At 31.7% G+C, this 18183-nt stretch overlaps 1 protein-coding gene across 1 annotated transcript in view; it reads right to left on the bottom strand.

Annotated features, from left to right (window-relative positions):
* Positions 1-18183, bottom strand: part of LOC120775642 — a 98726-nt gene that overhangs the window by 27860 nt on the left and 52683 nt on the right. The window contains exon 2 of the mRNA XM_040105897.1: positions 6417-6593. Within this exon, the coding sequence (XP_039961831.1) occupies positions 6417-6593 (177 nt within the window). The remainder of the gene's footprint in view (positions 1-6416; positions 6594-18183) is intronic.

The following is an 18183-nucleotide window of genomic DNA, read 5'->3' as shown; positions in this document are numbered from 1 at the left end:
CGCCATCTATATGTCGACTGCGTTTGAATCTGCTATCTTTATCGATTTTTCAGTGAGAATTTCATGACATTTCATCGATTAGAAGTGAAGTTATTGCGTTTTAAGTGTCAGTATGTTTGTGTTATCGGTGCGAAAATGAGCTTCGAACAAAGATCCAACATTAAATTGTATTTTAAAATTGGTAAAACTTTTACCGAAACGTTTCAATTGAATAAACAAGTTTATGGCGATGATTGCCTATCCCGTAGCGGAGTGCACGAGTGGTTTCAACGTTTTCAAAGTGGTTGTGAGCACACAAATGACGATCAACATGTGGGCCAATCAAAATCTGTAATCACCGGAAGTTCCATCGAAACTGTGCCTGAATTCATCAAAAGTCAGCCGAAATCGTCATTGAAATTCATTGAAATGGAATTGAACATCTCCAACACATCGATTTATCGCATTTTGACCGAACATTTGGGCTTACGAAAGGTGTGTGCACGGTTTATTCCGCACAAATTGACTGAGGACCAAAAATTGCTCAGAATCCAATATTCGAAGGACTGATTATTTGACCAAAAATCACATTTTAACCATTAACCACTCCCCGTATTCACCTGATATGGCACGGTGAGACTTATACCTTTTTGGAAAAATGCATTTGCCCATGAAAGGAAAGCGTTATGCAGACGTAGAGGGCATTCGAAAGGCATGCACCGGCATACTGGTGGCCATACCAGGCAACGAGGTAAAACACTCGTTCGACATGCTTTTGGACCGTGCAAAAAACTGTACTGAAGCAGAAGGAAACTATTTTGAATAAAATAAATTGATTTTTCCGAAAAAGCAATTTGTTCTGTTTTTGTTTTAAGTCCTTTGGAACGTACTGTATTTCGATGCTATATAAGATATACTTTATTCTGATCCCTGGTGTAGGAAATGAGACATTTTTTCGGAAGCTTTAACATTATATGCCCGTGGTCACTATGCTAGATAAGCTAAGCTATGCTTTCGAGTAGAATCGTTGTATAAAGAGAGTAGACAATTATCTTCGGCAGCTTTAAGCTTACATATGACTAAAGTTTTTTTGTGGTTTTGGCGACAAGTCCAGAATTCCTCGAGATGGTTGAATATTTGAATGTTAGGTGGGTTAGACTTTACTTTTAAGAAGAGCCGTGAAAGAATCTTTCAGAGACATTTATATACACCAGTAGTAGGGTGGGTCAAAAATAACGAATACTTGTTTTTCGCTTGGTACTCTGAAAAACAATGTTTCTAGATATGAGTGTGTAGGAAAATTTAGCGAAAAATGCATTGAAAAAAAGTTCTCTCATTTTTCCTATTTCACCAAATAAAAAAGTCTAATCTAATAACTCACTTTGATGGCAATTTGGCTTATACTCAGCTTAACTATTACTGCCAAAGCTATTATTAAGGCATTAGGACTCATCATTACCCAAACAAAACACCACAAATTATCCGTTGTTGAAGATCATTGCAAATTTTCATGATTTTGACTCAAAGGCAAGCAGATTTGTTTTTGAAAGTTCTCATAATTCCGACCTAAACGCAAACAGATTTTTTCCCATACAATTTTAGGCGGATTTTACTTTCTAAAAACAATAACAGAAGATAAATAGGCAATAACAACGCAAGAATCGACAGAATTCACATAAAGGCAAAACATTCACTGTGCCACTTGCCACATTCGCCAAAGAACATTAATAAATTTATGCATACAAAGGCAGCTGCGTCTAAGCAGTGATGTGCTGTTAGGAAGCATAACAACAACAAGCATGAAAGTAACCGAGAGGCACGCTTGCATTCCCACAAAGCATAAATAATTGAGTGGGAGTTATTGTTGTTGGCGACACAGCAAGCGCTGGCAGCACTGCAAGACAACAACACGACAACATAAAAGCTGCAATTGAAAAGCAACAACAACAACAATAGCGGTAAATACAAACAACGGCATCTGCATATCAACCTTGACCTTTTTCGAGGCTTGCACGTAACGGTGCATTTGTATCTAACTGCCTGACGACAAGTACTTTCGAATTAACTGCGCTAATCCCGCAATTCTTCACTCAATTCTTCTCTCTTTCTTTGTACTTATGATTGTTGTTGCTGGTGTTGGCAATGTGTGCCGATTTCTGCCCAACGCGACTGCCTGCTCGCTGTGCCACTACTGACCTACTGCAGCCCGCCTCCGGGCGACACAGCATCGTTTTGTACATTTTCATGCTACTTAGAATAATTATATGCAACATACGAGCACACGAATGCAGCTGAGTGCAAGTGCATGTGTGTGTGTTGCAGCATTGATGGTTACAAAGTGTCAGCGCGGTCCTTCGTTATTTGTATTCATGCCGTCAGGTTCGGCACTGTTTGTCTGCTTGTGGTGTAATGTCGCCGTGACAGATGCTTTGATGGCTTATCTGTTGCATGCAACATGATTATCAACACCATCAACGGTGTAAGCTTAACGGTTGTGCTTGAATGCAAGTGCAATTTATGTGCATAATTTGCGAAATTTTCTATCTGAAGCGTATATTTTAGGTTACATTTTTTTTTGTCTGGATAAAGTGGGAGTTTCTTGGAGGGAGCAAATGCTTTTAGGTGTGGCAAACATAATTGAAATTTTTTTTCGTTCAAAAATTGTTAATGATTTTTTTTCTGTAAAATTATAAGATTTTGGCTTTTGACTTGGAAGACGAAAAATGTGCTGAACGGCCAAACATGTTTGTAGATGAGTAATTGAAAGCATTACTCGATGAAGACTGTTAACAAGCAAAAGGAGAGCTCGCAGAAGCTTTGGAAGTCACTTAAGCCACCATTTCAGAACAATAAAGGCACCCAAATATATTCAAAAGCAAAGAAATTGGGTGCCATATTCATTAAGGTGATACTGAACCTCCATTTTGCATATCAGAAATGCCGCTTGAACACCAAAAAAAGTCGTTTGCGTATCGGATTATAGCTGGTGATGAAAAATGGATCCATTACGACAGCCCTGAAGCAAAGAAACATATGTGAAACCGTGACACCAAGGTATATTTGGTGAAAACAGCATGGTGTGCTGTTCCTTTAAACTTCTATAACTGGGTGAAAACTTTAATGGTGGACGTTACTGACAACAACTCAACAAATTGTTGCTAAGATTGCCGCTTATTGTGCGGATTTGCGAATAGACAATAGGGCAATAATTTTTCATCATAACAACGCTTGGCCTCATTTTGAAAGATCCTTTAAAAGCTATTTGGAAAACAGAGGCTGGGAAGTTTCGCATCAGCTACTATATAGCGCATATCTTTCGCCTTCGGAGAACCATTCATTCCGTTCGACGCAGAATCGCTTAGCTGGCATACGGTTCATAAAGAAGAGGGTATAAAAGATTCGTTTGATTATTTTGAAGCTTAAAAATGTATAAAGTAACCCTTTTGGAATATAAAAACGGGTTTACACTTTTTTCATTTTCATAAAATCATTTAAAAATTAAGAATTAATAAAAACATACAAATATTAATATATTTTTTGCTTAAATGTTTTAATTTTTTTAATTACTTTTACGATAGCAGAAGCCGAAAAATTACAAAAAAAATACAAAACCAATTGCCACAAAAATACAATTATCATTGAGATTTTTATATGCATTACAATAAATTATGTTTCCGTTTGCTCTTTAATCATCCACTTAAGCTTAATTGCGCAATTAATTGATGCTTCAAAACATTTAAAAATTTACTTGCTCTACAAGTTTCCCCTACTTCCACCTGTACACCTCATTTTTTTGCATATTTTTTGTATTTTGAAATCCATTCGTTACTGTTTTGAGCTCATGCATCTCATAAAATTTCTTACACTCACTATCTCCGCTCGCTGTGGTGAATCGCCACCTGATTGAAAGCTTTAAAACGAAACCAGCATACACATGTGTTTGTCTGCAGTGAATCAACTGCCTTCCGCAATCACTTTGCATTTAGCACATTTAACACCTTTTCGCTTTTAGCGTAAACTCAAAAGACATTCTTTTCTGCTTTTTAACATGCTTCTTCGCCAAGCAATTGCATTCTATTAAAAAGCCAGCAACAAATTGGCCTCTTTTAACATATTTACATATGAATACGAGCGCAAACGAAAATTTTGTGTACCAGTAATCTAATTCTGGCCAGACACGAGTGAAATATTTAACACATTTTCAAAGGCGTTTATGTATTTGTGTGTGTGTGTGTATTTGTGCGTGTCCACATACTTAAGTTTTCAATTGGCGCTGTTCTAGTTTCGGCTGGCAGGCAGCGTGGCTCAGAAAATTGTTTTTGCGTGCATGCTCTTTTATCCTTGACACTTTGATTGCAAATATTTGTGTTAATCAAGCCAACAAATAAGTCAAGTGGATGTAGAAATGGCAGCAACAAATTGTGGAAGAGCAACACATGTAAGTTTATTTGGCTACTTTGCGTGATAAGTGTGCTACGTTGTTATTGCATTGCTGTGGCCCGTTAACTGATCCGTTAACGGAAGACAAAATTGCATTTAGATTTGTGGCACTTGCGTGTGGCCAGCACAAAAAGTAAAGAAATTAAAATAAGTCTGTAAAAATTTGTACGATTTATGGTGCGTGTGGCGACAATTGTCCTCTTTCTGCCACTCAAATATCTGAACAACTAATTGCTAGTTTCATTGCCTCAAGTGGCGAATATTTCATAGTAATATTTGTTTGCTCATATATATGTATGTAGGAGTTTTTAGTTAATATATATGTATATATATGTATATGTATGTTATATATGTATATATATATATTCTTTATCATAAGAGAGATTTTAAATTTTATTTGCAAATGAATTTTGAATTGACATCGCTGGAGGAAGTTGGTATTTTTCTCCCTCAATATTTGTGGGTCTAATTTATCTGATTGCCTTTGGTTAGTTTTTAAGTTTATATTATTTATTTGAATTTTATATATCACATTTTACGATTTAAAATATTTATTATTTTCTCTTTTTCTTTATTTAAAGGATTTTTAAATATTACTTTGGTAATTTATCGATTGTTTATTCGATAAAATTGATATTTAAATAATCTCAGTAGAATTATTGCCCTATCAAAGGTTTAATGTACATTTTGCGGTAGAAGTATCAGTTTAACATCGATAACTTATCGATTTTTTATTCGATAACGGCAATAATTAAGAAATCTCAGTAGAATCAGTAGAATCAACAGTTTCATGAGGATTTTGCGAAAAAAGTATCAATTTATCATCGATAATTTATCGATTTTTTATTCGATAACAGCGATATTTAAATAATCCAGTAAAATTATTGCCCTATCAAATGTTTAATGTAGATTTTGCGATATAAGTATCAATTTAACATCGGTAATTTATCGATTTTTGTTTGATTATTGCGATATTCTCAAAATTTCAGTAAAATTGTAACATTATTCAACGATTTATGAAGATTTCGGGATACAAGTATGAAAATGGTGAAAGCATATCAAAAATATGTTTTTTTTGTGAATAACCGATAAAATATAGATATTTCGATAAATTTCCAATTTCAGATTGACATTTCGTCATAAACATAACACTGATAAATGAATTTATCTGCATACAAAATATCGATCCAAAAAAAAAAAAAATTTTGAAAAGTCCAAAAATATAAATTCATTATGCTTTCTTGTCAATTATTTTTCCATACATTAATTTTTTCATCGGCAAATTCTTTTTATATCATTTATCGATAATATTGTCGTATGAGATATATACATAATATCTGATTAAAAATATTGTCATATCTATGCGCACCCTATATATTTTAAAGAGCTTTAAAAATAGAAGAAAAAGTAAAATAAAATTTATAAGAATAATCGGTTTATAGCTTTTTTCCGATACATATCGTTTGTTTCATTGAATTTCAACATTTTGAGTATCTCTACATTGTTTAGCTTAGTTTAAAACCCGCAAATTTTGAACAGTTTAATTATCGATTATTCCCACAAATATGAGTTGTATCGATATTAATTTTTATGCTTCCAAACTTACTAATTACTAAATAAAAAATATATTATGTTAATTTTTTTTCGATAAATATCGTTTGTTCTGTTGATTTGTTTTTTTTTTTGGATTTTTCAACAAATTTGTAAGTTCATACTTCAAAATATAGAAGTTGTTTTTTAATATTTTAGTATCGATTATTTCGATAAATAAGTGTTATCGATATACATAGTATAACATTTGTTGATATAATCGATAATTTCCATAAATATGATCTTAAGCAATGCTTAAATTGTACATTTTAAGCATTTTGATGTTATCAATTATCTCGTTAAACAATAATTTTTCGATATCTTTAGTGTAAAATTTCTATTTTATCGATAATTTCGATACATATTTGTATGTGTATGTAATTAATTTTTGTTGTATTTTAACTTACCACAAAACGGTATGCCGTCTGGCACCCAAGTGCCTTTATCGCAAACACGTCGCGCCGGTCCCAGCAGCTCGAAACCGCGTTCGCATGTATAGGAAGCAACAGTGCCATGCGTCAAGTTCGCGCTGGAAAATACGACTGTGCTGTGGGCTGGTGAACCAGGAAAACTACAAGGTGGTTCTGCAATAAGAAAAATGAAATAAGATATTGATTATTAAAATTTGTTGGTATGCAAGCGACAAATGAAAAAATTATATAAAGCAAGTCATCAAGTAATTTAAAAAGCCAGAAATTTAAAAATTAAATAAAATAAAGAAAATCCGCACACAATTTTTATTTCGCTGACTAAAAATTGTGAATCCAGTACTTGTAATTCAATTATGATTACCATTGCAGCACTTCCTTATAGGTACCCATAAATTTTGACATAAATCCACGCAAGTCAATTTCTAAAATAAAAATTAAAAATTCCACACGAATAAAGTCACTTCTCAGTCGCAATGTGTGTCCAATGCATAAATTTCACTTTTCCTGATGAATTACGCATAAAGTTGCGTAACAACGCACAGCACACAGCTGGTTTCGGCGCAGAAGTGAACTTCCTTGTGGCTGTCAGCAGTAAAGCTTTTAAGCTGTGCAACATACACCCAACTCGAATTAATGGTAGTTGCTGACGCTAACACACTAACTGACTGACAGACAACGCGAGCATTAAAAATCCTGCCTTGGAAGTGCGCCACGCGGCGCTAACATGCATTTGGAGCGATAAAACAGGGAAATTATGCACACAGGTATACCCTACATTAATCGAGAAATAATTTGGTTGTTTTAGACTTTCGTTATGTAAGTCATATTAGGCATAAAAGTCGTGCATACGCAGTAGTATACGCTAATTTTGAAAATTTCCCACGCCCCTTGGCGCTGGCGCAGCAGGGCATATATGTATGTATACTTTACAACTTTGAATATGCATATATATCTGTGTGTGTGTGTGATAGATGTGCGCAATAGTCATGCGCGCAGCAGTAACTGCGAGGTGATTAAGTCCAAGCAATTAGTTGGTATTGTCAAGCAACCCAAGCAAATTGCAGCAACAGTTGGACTAAGTACTACATACATATGTATACATAATTTACAAAAGTATATATACATAGCTATACATTATAGTCTCATAAGTCTCATATGCCTACCAACTGCTTTGGCTTTCAATTTCGTAATAACTAATTTGACTGCCTACTGACCATTTTGACCTGTGGGCCGCCACTGCGTATGAGTAATCATACGATTTTGCAATAGTAAAGTATAAATTTCATATATCAACAATAAAATTTAGTTTCTTTGTATTTTTCATATATTTTCAGCATTTTATTATAGTTAGTTCCTCTTGAGTCTAACTCCAATGCATTTGCTCGGTTTCACTGCAATTTTTTAAGCTCTTTTGGTCTGCTGCGGCAATCGTTTGTTCAAGCTTCTTCAATTCACTGCCTTGCTGTGCATCGTAATTGCTCGTAACTAGCACGGAAGTGAGTTGTATAAGCTGATAAGTTATAGGTTATAAAAAGAAATACAAGTTTGTGAATATTAAAAGATAAGTTTGTTACTTAGTTGAATTTTCTAATTCTTCGATTTTAATTTTTAGTTTTTATTATGAATGTTATGGGATTTATTGTGAAATTTAATGGTTGGTCAGGTAGCAAATTATTTATGGTGAATGATAAAGACAACTGAAAGGCTTTAGAAGAATAAAAGAAGGTTATCAAGCGCCAATTGAGCATGAAGGGTAGCGCTTTTTTCTTATTATATGTAAAGGTATTGCACGGTTCCTATTTGAAATGAGGGAATATATATTTTTGTGTTCAGATATGGTAGATATATTGGATAGTCGAAAAAGTCTTTTCGTATTTTGTCAATAGATGTCGTTGCAGTCGTATATTTCCATATGCTACCTATCGCATTGTATCATACAATATAGCGTTGAAAAGGTGAGATTTTAAGCTTCTTTTAACCCGGAAACAATTAAATTCGAGGAAGTTCAAAAAAAAGTTACAGCTGTTCAAAAATGAGTGAAAATAATGAAGAATTTCGCTACATTTTGAAATTTTTGTATAAAAAAGGGAAGAATGCCACGCTAGTCACCAATGAAATTTGTGACGTTTTGGGAGACGATGCTGTATCAGGTCGTGTAGCACAACAATGGTTCGCTCGTTTCCGTTCTGGAAATTTCGATTTTCACTGATAAAAAAAATTGCAAAAAGTGGTCGACCTAAAATAGTACATATTTGTTTATTTAGTTTTTAGTATTAATATAAACAAATTAGTCGAAGTTTGATTAGAAATACGAAATACGAAAAGACTTTTTCGACTACCCAATATTTAGTAAAAAAATATAAATAATTGTTCATATTTTTAAGAAGTAATGGCGATTTGAGAATATAAAAGCTTCTAGGGCTGGTCATTTGAGCTTATTTCCAGTATCAATTATGGAACCGAATATAAAATTTGTGAATGAAGTAGGTTTATAAATTTCTACTACAATTAGTGTTCTTGAATTTCTACTACTTAAAAATTATCAAGAATTTTTTTTATTTATGGTCAATTACCCCAAATAAGTATGTCTGCGCAATGTTGGGCTGCAAATGAGATAATTATTAGTTTAGAAACACTTAAAAGGCACCGTCAGCTATATACTTCCAGCAAATTACAGAACTTGCTTAAGTTTTTGTCTAGGCTCCTAAATGTAGGCAAGATTTTTTTGCTTGTAAATTTTGATTATTATTCAATTATGTCAATTCTAATAATTCAGAAAACGGATACCAATTTTTTATAGATTTACGCTATTTTTTATTTATTATTTTGCCTTGACGTTGTTTCCACGCCCCTGAGTTTAGGCAATATCTTACTAGTTTTCTGATTACTACACTCCCGAAATAACACTAAAGATAACTCACTAATAATAGTTCTGGAAAATTTTTATAAGGTTGTTATTAAGAATTTAAGATATTTAAAATATATAAATTTTTGGAATTGTACAGATTTATACTATATTTTTTTTTTATATTTCTTTTGTGCTCAGATGTTGTCTAGGCTTCTAAATGTAGCGAAGACTTTGTTGTTCGCCAGATTTAATTATTATACACTGTACCCCGAATCTATACCATAACTATTTGGATTCTAGTAAATCTGAAATCTCAATCTGAACTAGTTTTTAAGATTTTAGAATTTTTTAAAATATATTCTTTGAAATGTTTGAGATTTATAAAATATTTTCTCTGTTATTTTGTCTTTAAATATTGCCTAAGTGTAGGCCAAAAATTATGGCTAGCCAGATTTGAATACTATACTCCCGAATTTGCGAAAGTTTTAAAATAAATTTTTTCGTAATTTTTGATATTTATATTATATTTTATCCTTTATTTTGTTTCGAGATTTCATATAGGCTCCTAAATATAGACAAGAGGTCATTTATTGCCAGATTTCAGAACTATACTCCCAAATTTGAAAATTTGTTTAGGTTCCTAAATGTAGGCAAACTATTATTGGTTGCCAGATTTAATTACTAAAACATATTATAAATATTTAAATTTTGATAGGTTTGTTGACACAATCACTTTTTTATTTCAAGTTTAGAAGAAGAATATATAATAAATATATTTTTCTTGGAAATTCTAGGGATTTTTATAGGCAAAGTAGCTTTTTATAAAATAATCCAACTTTTTTGTTATTTTTTTTTTATTATGCTATCTTATAATGAATAAAATTTGCGTAATTTAATCACCCGCATATACTAAAAATACAATAAACCACTCAGTCTTTATTATAACATAATATTTCTATGAAGGAATGCAGAAATGTTACATTTCATCCACCAAGCACTGCCATAAACCTTAACAGCAGCAGTTTGTACTTAATTCAGCAATAACTTGTAAAGTATTTAGCTTGTAATGTTTCCCGCGCAAATAGTAAATATTCACTGTTACACAATAAAATACTTAACCAATGAGTGGTGAGCATTTCTGCACACATAGTTCGAGTAATACATACCTTCACTCGTATATATGTATATTTTTATTAGAGTTTGTGTAGAAATTCATTTCCTCCTACCAACCGGGCACTAAAGACTTAAGACACAAACTTTCAACAACAAAAAATATGTACGTTTGTTTGCTGTAAACTGGAAATTAATTGCAAACCGGCAAACGATTAGCTTCGCCGCCATGAGCTGTTAAGCGTTGCAAGCCATACCCGTGCCATGGCGGTGCTGCAAGAAAATGCTGATCGGCTATGGCTGCGCGCACATTTTCAAGAGCAGCTAGGGGAAGAGCAAATTTACCGTTGCGTGTACAAATGTTAGCGTGTTGTTGCTGTTGTTTTTTGTAGTACTGCCCATGACGCCGTCATTGGCACATGTTCTCGCCAACCTGATGGGCGATCAGTGTGTCTTCGTAGACATACACTCATAACAATATGTTTGTATGTTGTGTGCGTTGTAACCGTTATGCAGTTATTGATTGCTTGATAGCGGAAAAATAATTGTTGTGAAAAATTTATTACCGAAAGTTCAACAATAAAAATTATTAATAATAATTCACTTCATTCTTAAGCGTTGGGTGGCACGGTATTTGGGCTGAATAGAGTGATTGGCACTGAAAATAATTTATATTTATATAAATTTGAGAAATCGCTTGTGCGGTAGAGGGCAATTAATTCGATAAAAGATGATTTAATAGAAAAAACTTTTGTGTAAAATTTTTATTTTGAAAAAAAAAAAACATTATTTTTTGTTAAAAATTTTTACTTTGACAAAAAAAAGTTATTTTTTGTTAAAAGCTTTATTTTGACAAAAAAAATATTGTTTGCTCTGTAAAAATTTTTACTTTGACAAAAAAAAGTTATTTTTTGTAAAAAGCTTTATTTTGACAAAAAAAATATTGTTTGCTCTGTAAAAATTTTTATTTTGAAAAAATATTATTTTTTGTAAACAAGTAAAAAAAAAATTATTTTGAAAATAATTTAATTAAAAAAAATTTTGTTGAACAATATATTTGTTTCCATTTTATAAATTTACGGAAAGATGATTATTGTAAAATAATTATTTTAGTAAAACAAAGCAATTTGTAAAAACTTGACAAATTTACCAAAATATTTTTTACATTTTACAAAAAAAAATATTCTGTAAAAAATGTGATTTTGTAACAATTTAACAAAACATATTTTTCTAACAATTTATTTTTTGAAAAAAAATGTAAAAAAAATTCAATTTAAAATTTTTGTAAGAAATTTTATTTTAAAAAACTTGTTTTTCGTGAAAATTTCTATTTTGCAAATTATAAATATATGATTTTATATATAAAATATATAACATATTGTTAAAAATTTGACAAACTTAATATATTAATATTTAAAATGTTAAAATGTATTTAAAAAAATTGTAAACAATTTAACTAGTTCAAAAATAATTTTTATTAACTATTTTGTTTTGTAAAACATTATATTCATATAAATGACAAATTTAGCATAAGATAATTTTGGAAGTTCGTTTTGAAAAAAAAAGAACTTGAATGTATGTATGTATATTGTAAAAAAATTAATAAAAAACAATTTATTTTACAAGGAAAAGTTTAAAAAATTTGGCAACATTACAAGAAAATAATTTGTTTGTAAATTTTTTTTTCATCAAATATTATTTTTTTGTAAAAATCTTACAACAACATAATTTTTTGTAAAGTTTCTTAGAAACGTAATTTTTGTAAAAGTTTTCTAAAACAATTTTTTATAAAACAATTTATTTTGCAAAAAAAATTAAAACTATTTGGCAACTTTACAGAAAACAAATTTTTTGGTAAAATTTTTGAAACAAATATTATATTTTGTAATTTTTCTTAGTTAAAAAATTTTACAATTTTACGAAAACATTTTATATAAAACAATTTATTTTGCATAAAAAAAATTTCAATAATTTTACCAACACAATTTTTTCCTGAAATTTTATTTCTTGTAAAAAATTTTATTTTAAAATAAAAAAATATTTTATTTGTAAAAAATTGACAAATTTACCGGAACATATACATATGTAACAAAAAAATAAAAAAAATTTTTTGTTAAAAAATAAATTTTCCTGAAAACTCTCTGATTTATTGCATTGCCTGTTTACCAACTTTCAAAATTTTAATTTTTTTTTCTTCATTGAAAATTTCCTTAAAATAATTACACAAATCATTTATTCGAGTCCTAATTACCAAACTGAAATCCAAACCCGCAATCAAACGATATTTGAATTTAGAGAAAAATAGTGCAATAAAATGTTTTTTGTTGAAAAACATGCAACACTCGCCCGAAAACCCAATATTTTCCGCCTTTTACACTAATCACGTGTATCAGCCTACACACACATACACACATGCACGCGCACACATCAAATCCAACCCGCTAAGCCCGTTCGCCATTCACTAAGTACGCGCAGTAACCACCGATAAAGGCAATTAAGCCGCTATTTATTATTATGTAAAGCACTTGCACTACTAGACGTTGGTCGCCACATTAATGGGGACGACAAGTGGCCACTAGCCGCCGCCATCGTGGCATAAACGCCACCGCTGACTTGTTACAATTCTTTTGTTTTACTTATGTGCATTGCTAAATTTTGCTGTTGGCATTCCGGTGTTGAGGTTATTGCTTGGGTGTTTGTTGTTTTTCTTTTTGTTGTGCGCTTGCTCCTTATTTGATGTAAGCGGCGCTGAATATCAGGTTACACTACTTTTCCAGCCAAGTACTTGCGGTGGTTGGGATTTTTTAGTGCCTGTTATTGTTGATTTTGTTGTTGTAACAAGCCTGCGGCAATTTAGTGTCTGCACTAGTTTTAGCCACTTCTGGTTTGCCGTTAATCGGAGCGGCGCAAGTGTTTGATGGCATTTCACGTTGATGGTGCTTTCGTGTTGTTTTTTTTATTACTTTTTTTGTTGTTTCTACGTTTTTTGCGTTTTTGATTGCGGTGATTGTGCTAACTAAAGGTGACTAAGAGTAGGTTGTATGGTAGTCAGCATCGCTGAAATTGCTGCTTTTGATTATCTTAAAATGAAAGTTGAGTCAATTTGATTGGTTGATTATGCTGAAGTTGCATAGATACATACATATATGGTGCTGTCCTGCTGATTTAGTGCTAATCTTATATAAGTGCGGTATTATCTGAAAAAATACATTCTGCTCATCTAAACCACTTATTTGCTGCGTATAAAATGTGGTTGTCTACTTTTGAAAACCTTTTATATGCATAAATGGATTTTTGAATTAAAAAAAAATTCCCTGAGTTTGAACTTTTAGGAAATCTGAAGCTCTATAAGAATCCTCAATTAACGAAAATATTTGCAATATTTTCAAATATTATATTATAAATTTTTTTACACTTATATGCAATATTAGTTTTTTTGGGCTCACCCTAATAAGTATTTTTTCCTTTCTCTTTTTTCTTTGAGCTTATAATCTTTAATCTATTACATGTTATCTTTTACCCAAGTTGAATGTATTATGCCATTTACTGTTAGGCACTAAAAACTGTGTTTTACTTTTAGAATATAATTTATTGTTACATTTTGATCCTAAATGTATACTACGAAAAATATTTAAAAAATTTGTATAAAAAAAATGGACAAAAATATATTTAAATCCTCTTTAAGTTGATAAGTAAAGATTTTTCAGCGATTTGGAAATAATTTTGTGCTTTCTAAGCGGCTTCTCATATTTTGTAATCGTAAAGTAGACATTATTATTTTTTTGTGCGTATAAGGAGGAAACTCCTAGATGTATACTACGAGAAATATTAGAAAAATGTTTATAGCTAAAAAAAAATTAAATAGGTATTATTGGTAAATTCTTTCCCCAGTCTGTTAAAATTACTAAGCCTTCAAAAGGGTTGCCTAATAATTGTGATTTTGTAAATTTAACGCTAAACAAGCATTGGGCAGTATAATTTTTAAACACGAATGTATGTATGTATGTTTTGAAAATAAATATTTATTTTTAACAAATTAGTTTGTAAAATTGTTATGTGCATTCACAAAGGTCTACATATACCAGTCGACGTGCGATCTTCGATCAGCCATCTAACCTAACCTAACCTATTGATGACATTTTAGTTCTACCTAATCCTTTTCTTTCTAAAAATAATTGCCATTACGGCGATTAGTAAAGTCAAAGGCCATAGAAATGTATTAGCACATCGTTTTAGGAATGTATGATATAAAAGTTTCTAGTAATTTTGAATCAATATGCAATTTTTCTAATTATAATTAGGCTACTTGACATTGAAGGACTGCTAACCACAAGTTTCAGCCCTCAGCGATCAGTCAAGTAGGCCTTCTGCACGTAGAATTTCATTACGTTCATTGTTACATTAGTGCAACCTCTAACCATATGCAAGTACTATATATTATTGTTTTAAATACGATTAATCGACTGAGAAGTTCTATAATGTACTACGAATGACATTTTTACATGTCGCCTAAAGGTATGCTTTGTGTATCGAGATATACTTTATTTAGTATATATACGTATAGATTTGATGGTATCTTCAGCACAAATGCCGTAAATAAGCATCTAATGATAAAAGCTCTGAATATTACTGTAAAATTTAGAACTTTTTAAAATTTCAAAAAATTTAAATTTTTTGTTATTTTTTAATATTGTGATATGTCTAGAATATTTTCTCAAGATTTCAAAGCAACCACAGTAAAAGTGGAGGAGATAGAACCTTTGCAAGAGTGGCCCGCCAGGCTAGACCAGTCGGCTGCTTCAATCTTTGATCGTGTTTTTCACGAAACTTTATTTTCTAATTCCGTGATCAGCAGCTAGTAAAGCGATCTTATTGAAATTTTTACAAAAAACAAGATGACCTTGTGATTTAGTGCAGAATTTTTTTCGAATACAACCAATTTTTTCAATGGAATTCGCGATAAGTGTTAGATTTAGAAGTATATTGTTTCATTTGCCGCTTTTACAAAAATTATTTTTTCTTAAAACTTGCTATTAATCACGACCTACCACATATCCATCTACTAACCAATAAAGTTTGATATTTTGGTTTTAGATGAATCCTTCGTCTGTTACACCGACCACCGCCAGGAGACGTTTCTGAGTGGTGTCTCTGGAAACCAGCTGTGAATGCTTGAATTTCCAAAAAATTTAGGAAATATTAATGAAATATTATTCAAATGCATATCTTTGAAATGCTTAGAAGTTGTAATAAAGTAACTCTTTTATTATATGAAAAAATGGTGAAAATTGCATTTTTTGGGCGTTAAAACTCACGTAATCCCTTAAGTGGAATTATTTCATAGGAGGCATTGTGCATACTTCACATCTCTAATGAAATCAAATATACAAATTTTTTTAAACTTAACTCGAATTTAGTTTTTCTGGTATGTAGGTTGCCTGCCTACGTTCAAATATGTAGAGAATTTGATTGAGAATATTTTAAAAACAATAAAGCCCTTTGCGAGGATTAAAATTTGTTTTTGTTCTCTAATCCCGAAATATAAAGGCAACCTATGTACTTAAATTCTTAGTAAGATTTTTTCGGATACTAAAAATTCTACCAAAAAAAGCAAAATTGAGAATATTAAATTAACGAATGAAAAAAATTTAAATACAAAAAAAAAAATATTTGGGCTAATTTAAATTCGAAATTAGTTACAGTTCTGATGTTCAAATTACAAAGCTTCCACTTGCCCTGATCTGATATGCTTGCTGTTGTTGAGCATACACTGTGGAAATTAATTACATTTGTAATCGTAAATTTCTGACAGCAACTCCCACGCTGTGCAGTCACTGAAGCATTTAGATAGCCAGCAACAGACAAACTATGTTTAAGGGAGATGAAAAGTAAATGGTGAACACAGGGGTTCCAAAAATATTTATTATTAATTTACAAAAGTATATGTAAATTAAAAACTATCGTTCTAAGCGATATTTCTGCTAAAAGGTTACAGCACTGACAAGTCAGAAAAGCGTGTTTTTGTGAATTTTGTTTGAAGAGGCTTTATAAAAAATAAAAGTAGTATACATTTACGCAATTTAGTGAGCTTTAATAATCGGCTATGAGTTTTAAAAAAATTTTTGATTGCCCTGATGCCATAGCCGATATCCAAGAAGACTACCGAAAAAGGTGTTTAGCGGTGAGCAAGATTTTTCTGGTCAAAGTTATCTCCAATACAAAAAAATTTATTACTAAATGTGAATATTATATTATTGATCAAAGCACTTTTCAAAATTTTGAATTTTGAAAAAATGTTGGCTGATGTCGATTTTGCTTAAACAATTTACATTTTAGAGTATCCAAAAAGTTCTTATCCACAAAATCTTCTGTCCTCAATCATTATCCGACAAATTTATCTTACAAAGTCATTTAGGAATTCAAGTCTTTCGGTCCAGTCATTTCGGAGAAACTTTTCTCACAGACTCTGAAAACAGCGTTTCGAAAAAAAATCTACCAAACCATTTTGTGGTTTCGATGAAGCTACTAATGTCAGATATGCTTTTTGTAGACATCCAATTGGTTTGGTGCTTGATGGATTCGAATTGTTCTGTGTCGGATCTGCGATAGGGCTGGACATTCACAGACAAAGTTCCACTTGGTGATTTCCTTATTCTGTACTATTTCGCAGCCTCGGCAGATATTGTTGTAGGGCATACCCATTTTGGACGCATGTTTAAAATGGCCAATGCCCTGTTATGGTAGCAGTTAGTCTGCAGGTACTTTTCCTGGACCTATTAATAAGTCATTAGTTCTTTTCTTGTCATATATTGGCCACAATTGTTTAGTTATATTGCACTTTGTTCTGTTTTTTCCTTCTGTTATTTGCAACTTGTTGAAATTTTATATTGAGCTCTCTCCTAATTGATCCTAGCGGGCTTGGTATCATCTCTGCCTCGGATTCGTTTAGAAAAGCTCCTGCCTTTGCCAACTCGTCTGCCGTTTCGTTGACCCAGATCAAGCCTAGGTAGATCTTGTCTTCTTGTGCGCTCAGTGCTTTTTTGCAGTTAAGTACTATGCTGGAGTTAGTCATGGGCGACGACAAGGCCAAGAGAGCCGCCTGGCTATCCGTGTATATTTCTGCTTTTTGTATCCTTTCGTAGTTATTCAATAGAGCTCCGTAGGCCTTCTCTATATCCAGTGCAAATACAAAAATACACTCATACCTTCAAGACTATTTGCCTCAACATCAAATTGTTTGAGAATATTTTTAAATATTTGTTCTTTTGATATACTACTTGTATGTACGTTAGAGCGGGTTGGTTTACACGGAGCCAAAAAAAACGAAAACATCTCGTATGTGGAAAATGTTCAACAGATCACTCTGCGATTTTCAATGCAGGTGCTTTTTGTCCGAATCAGATCATCATCATTAGAGTCAGATCGTACAACTATAACATGTATCTCTTATATAACCGATTATTCCGATTTTTGAAACTTCGTCATAAAAAGCGCTGGCTCGAAACTGGTTTCAGACCCATAGTTTCTTATGCAAAGTTGTTTATAATGAACATAGAAAATTTATCGAATACGCGATTTTAATCAAAAAATAATCGACAAGGTCTTATGTACAGGTATATTCAAAAAAAAAAGTTTGAAATTAACTAGTGGATATAATCCTGCAAACTATATATTGAAATTAGGAAAAAAAAATTGAATTAACTAATCCCACAAAAATGTTGATAAAAATGTTCTTTCAAATAAAGATTTTCAAATTTTTTATTTTAGTCGATATTAGTCCACTAG

This window comes from Bactrocera tryoni, chromosome 4, assembly GCF_016617805.1.
Source record: "Bactrocera tryoni isolate S06 chromosome 4, CSIRO_BtryS06_freeze2, whole genome shotgun sequence".
In the NCBI taxonomy this organism is placed as follows: Eukaryota; Metazoa; Arthropoda; class Insecta; order Diptera; family Tephritidae; genus Bactrocera; species Bactrocera tryoni.
The sequence above is the reverse complement of the archived record's forward strand: the minus strand, read 5'-3'. Positions and strand labels throughout refer to the sequence as shown.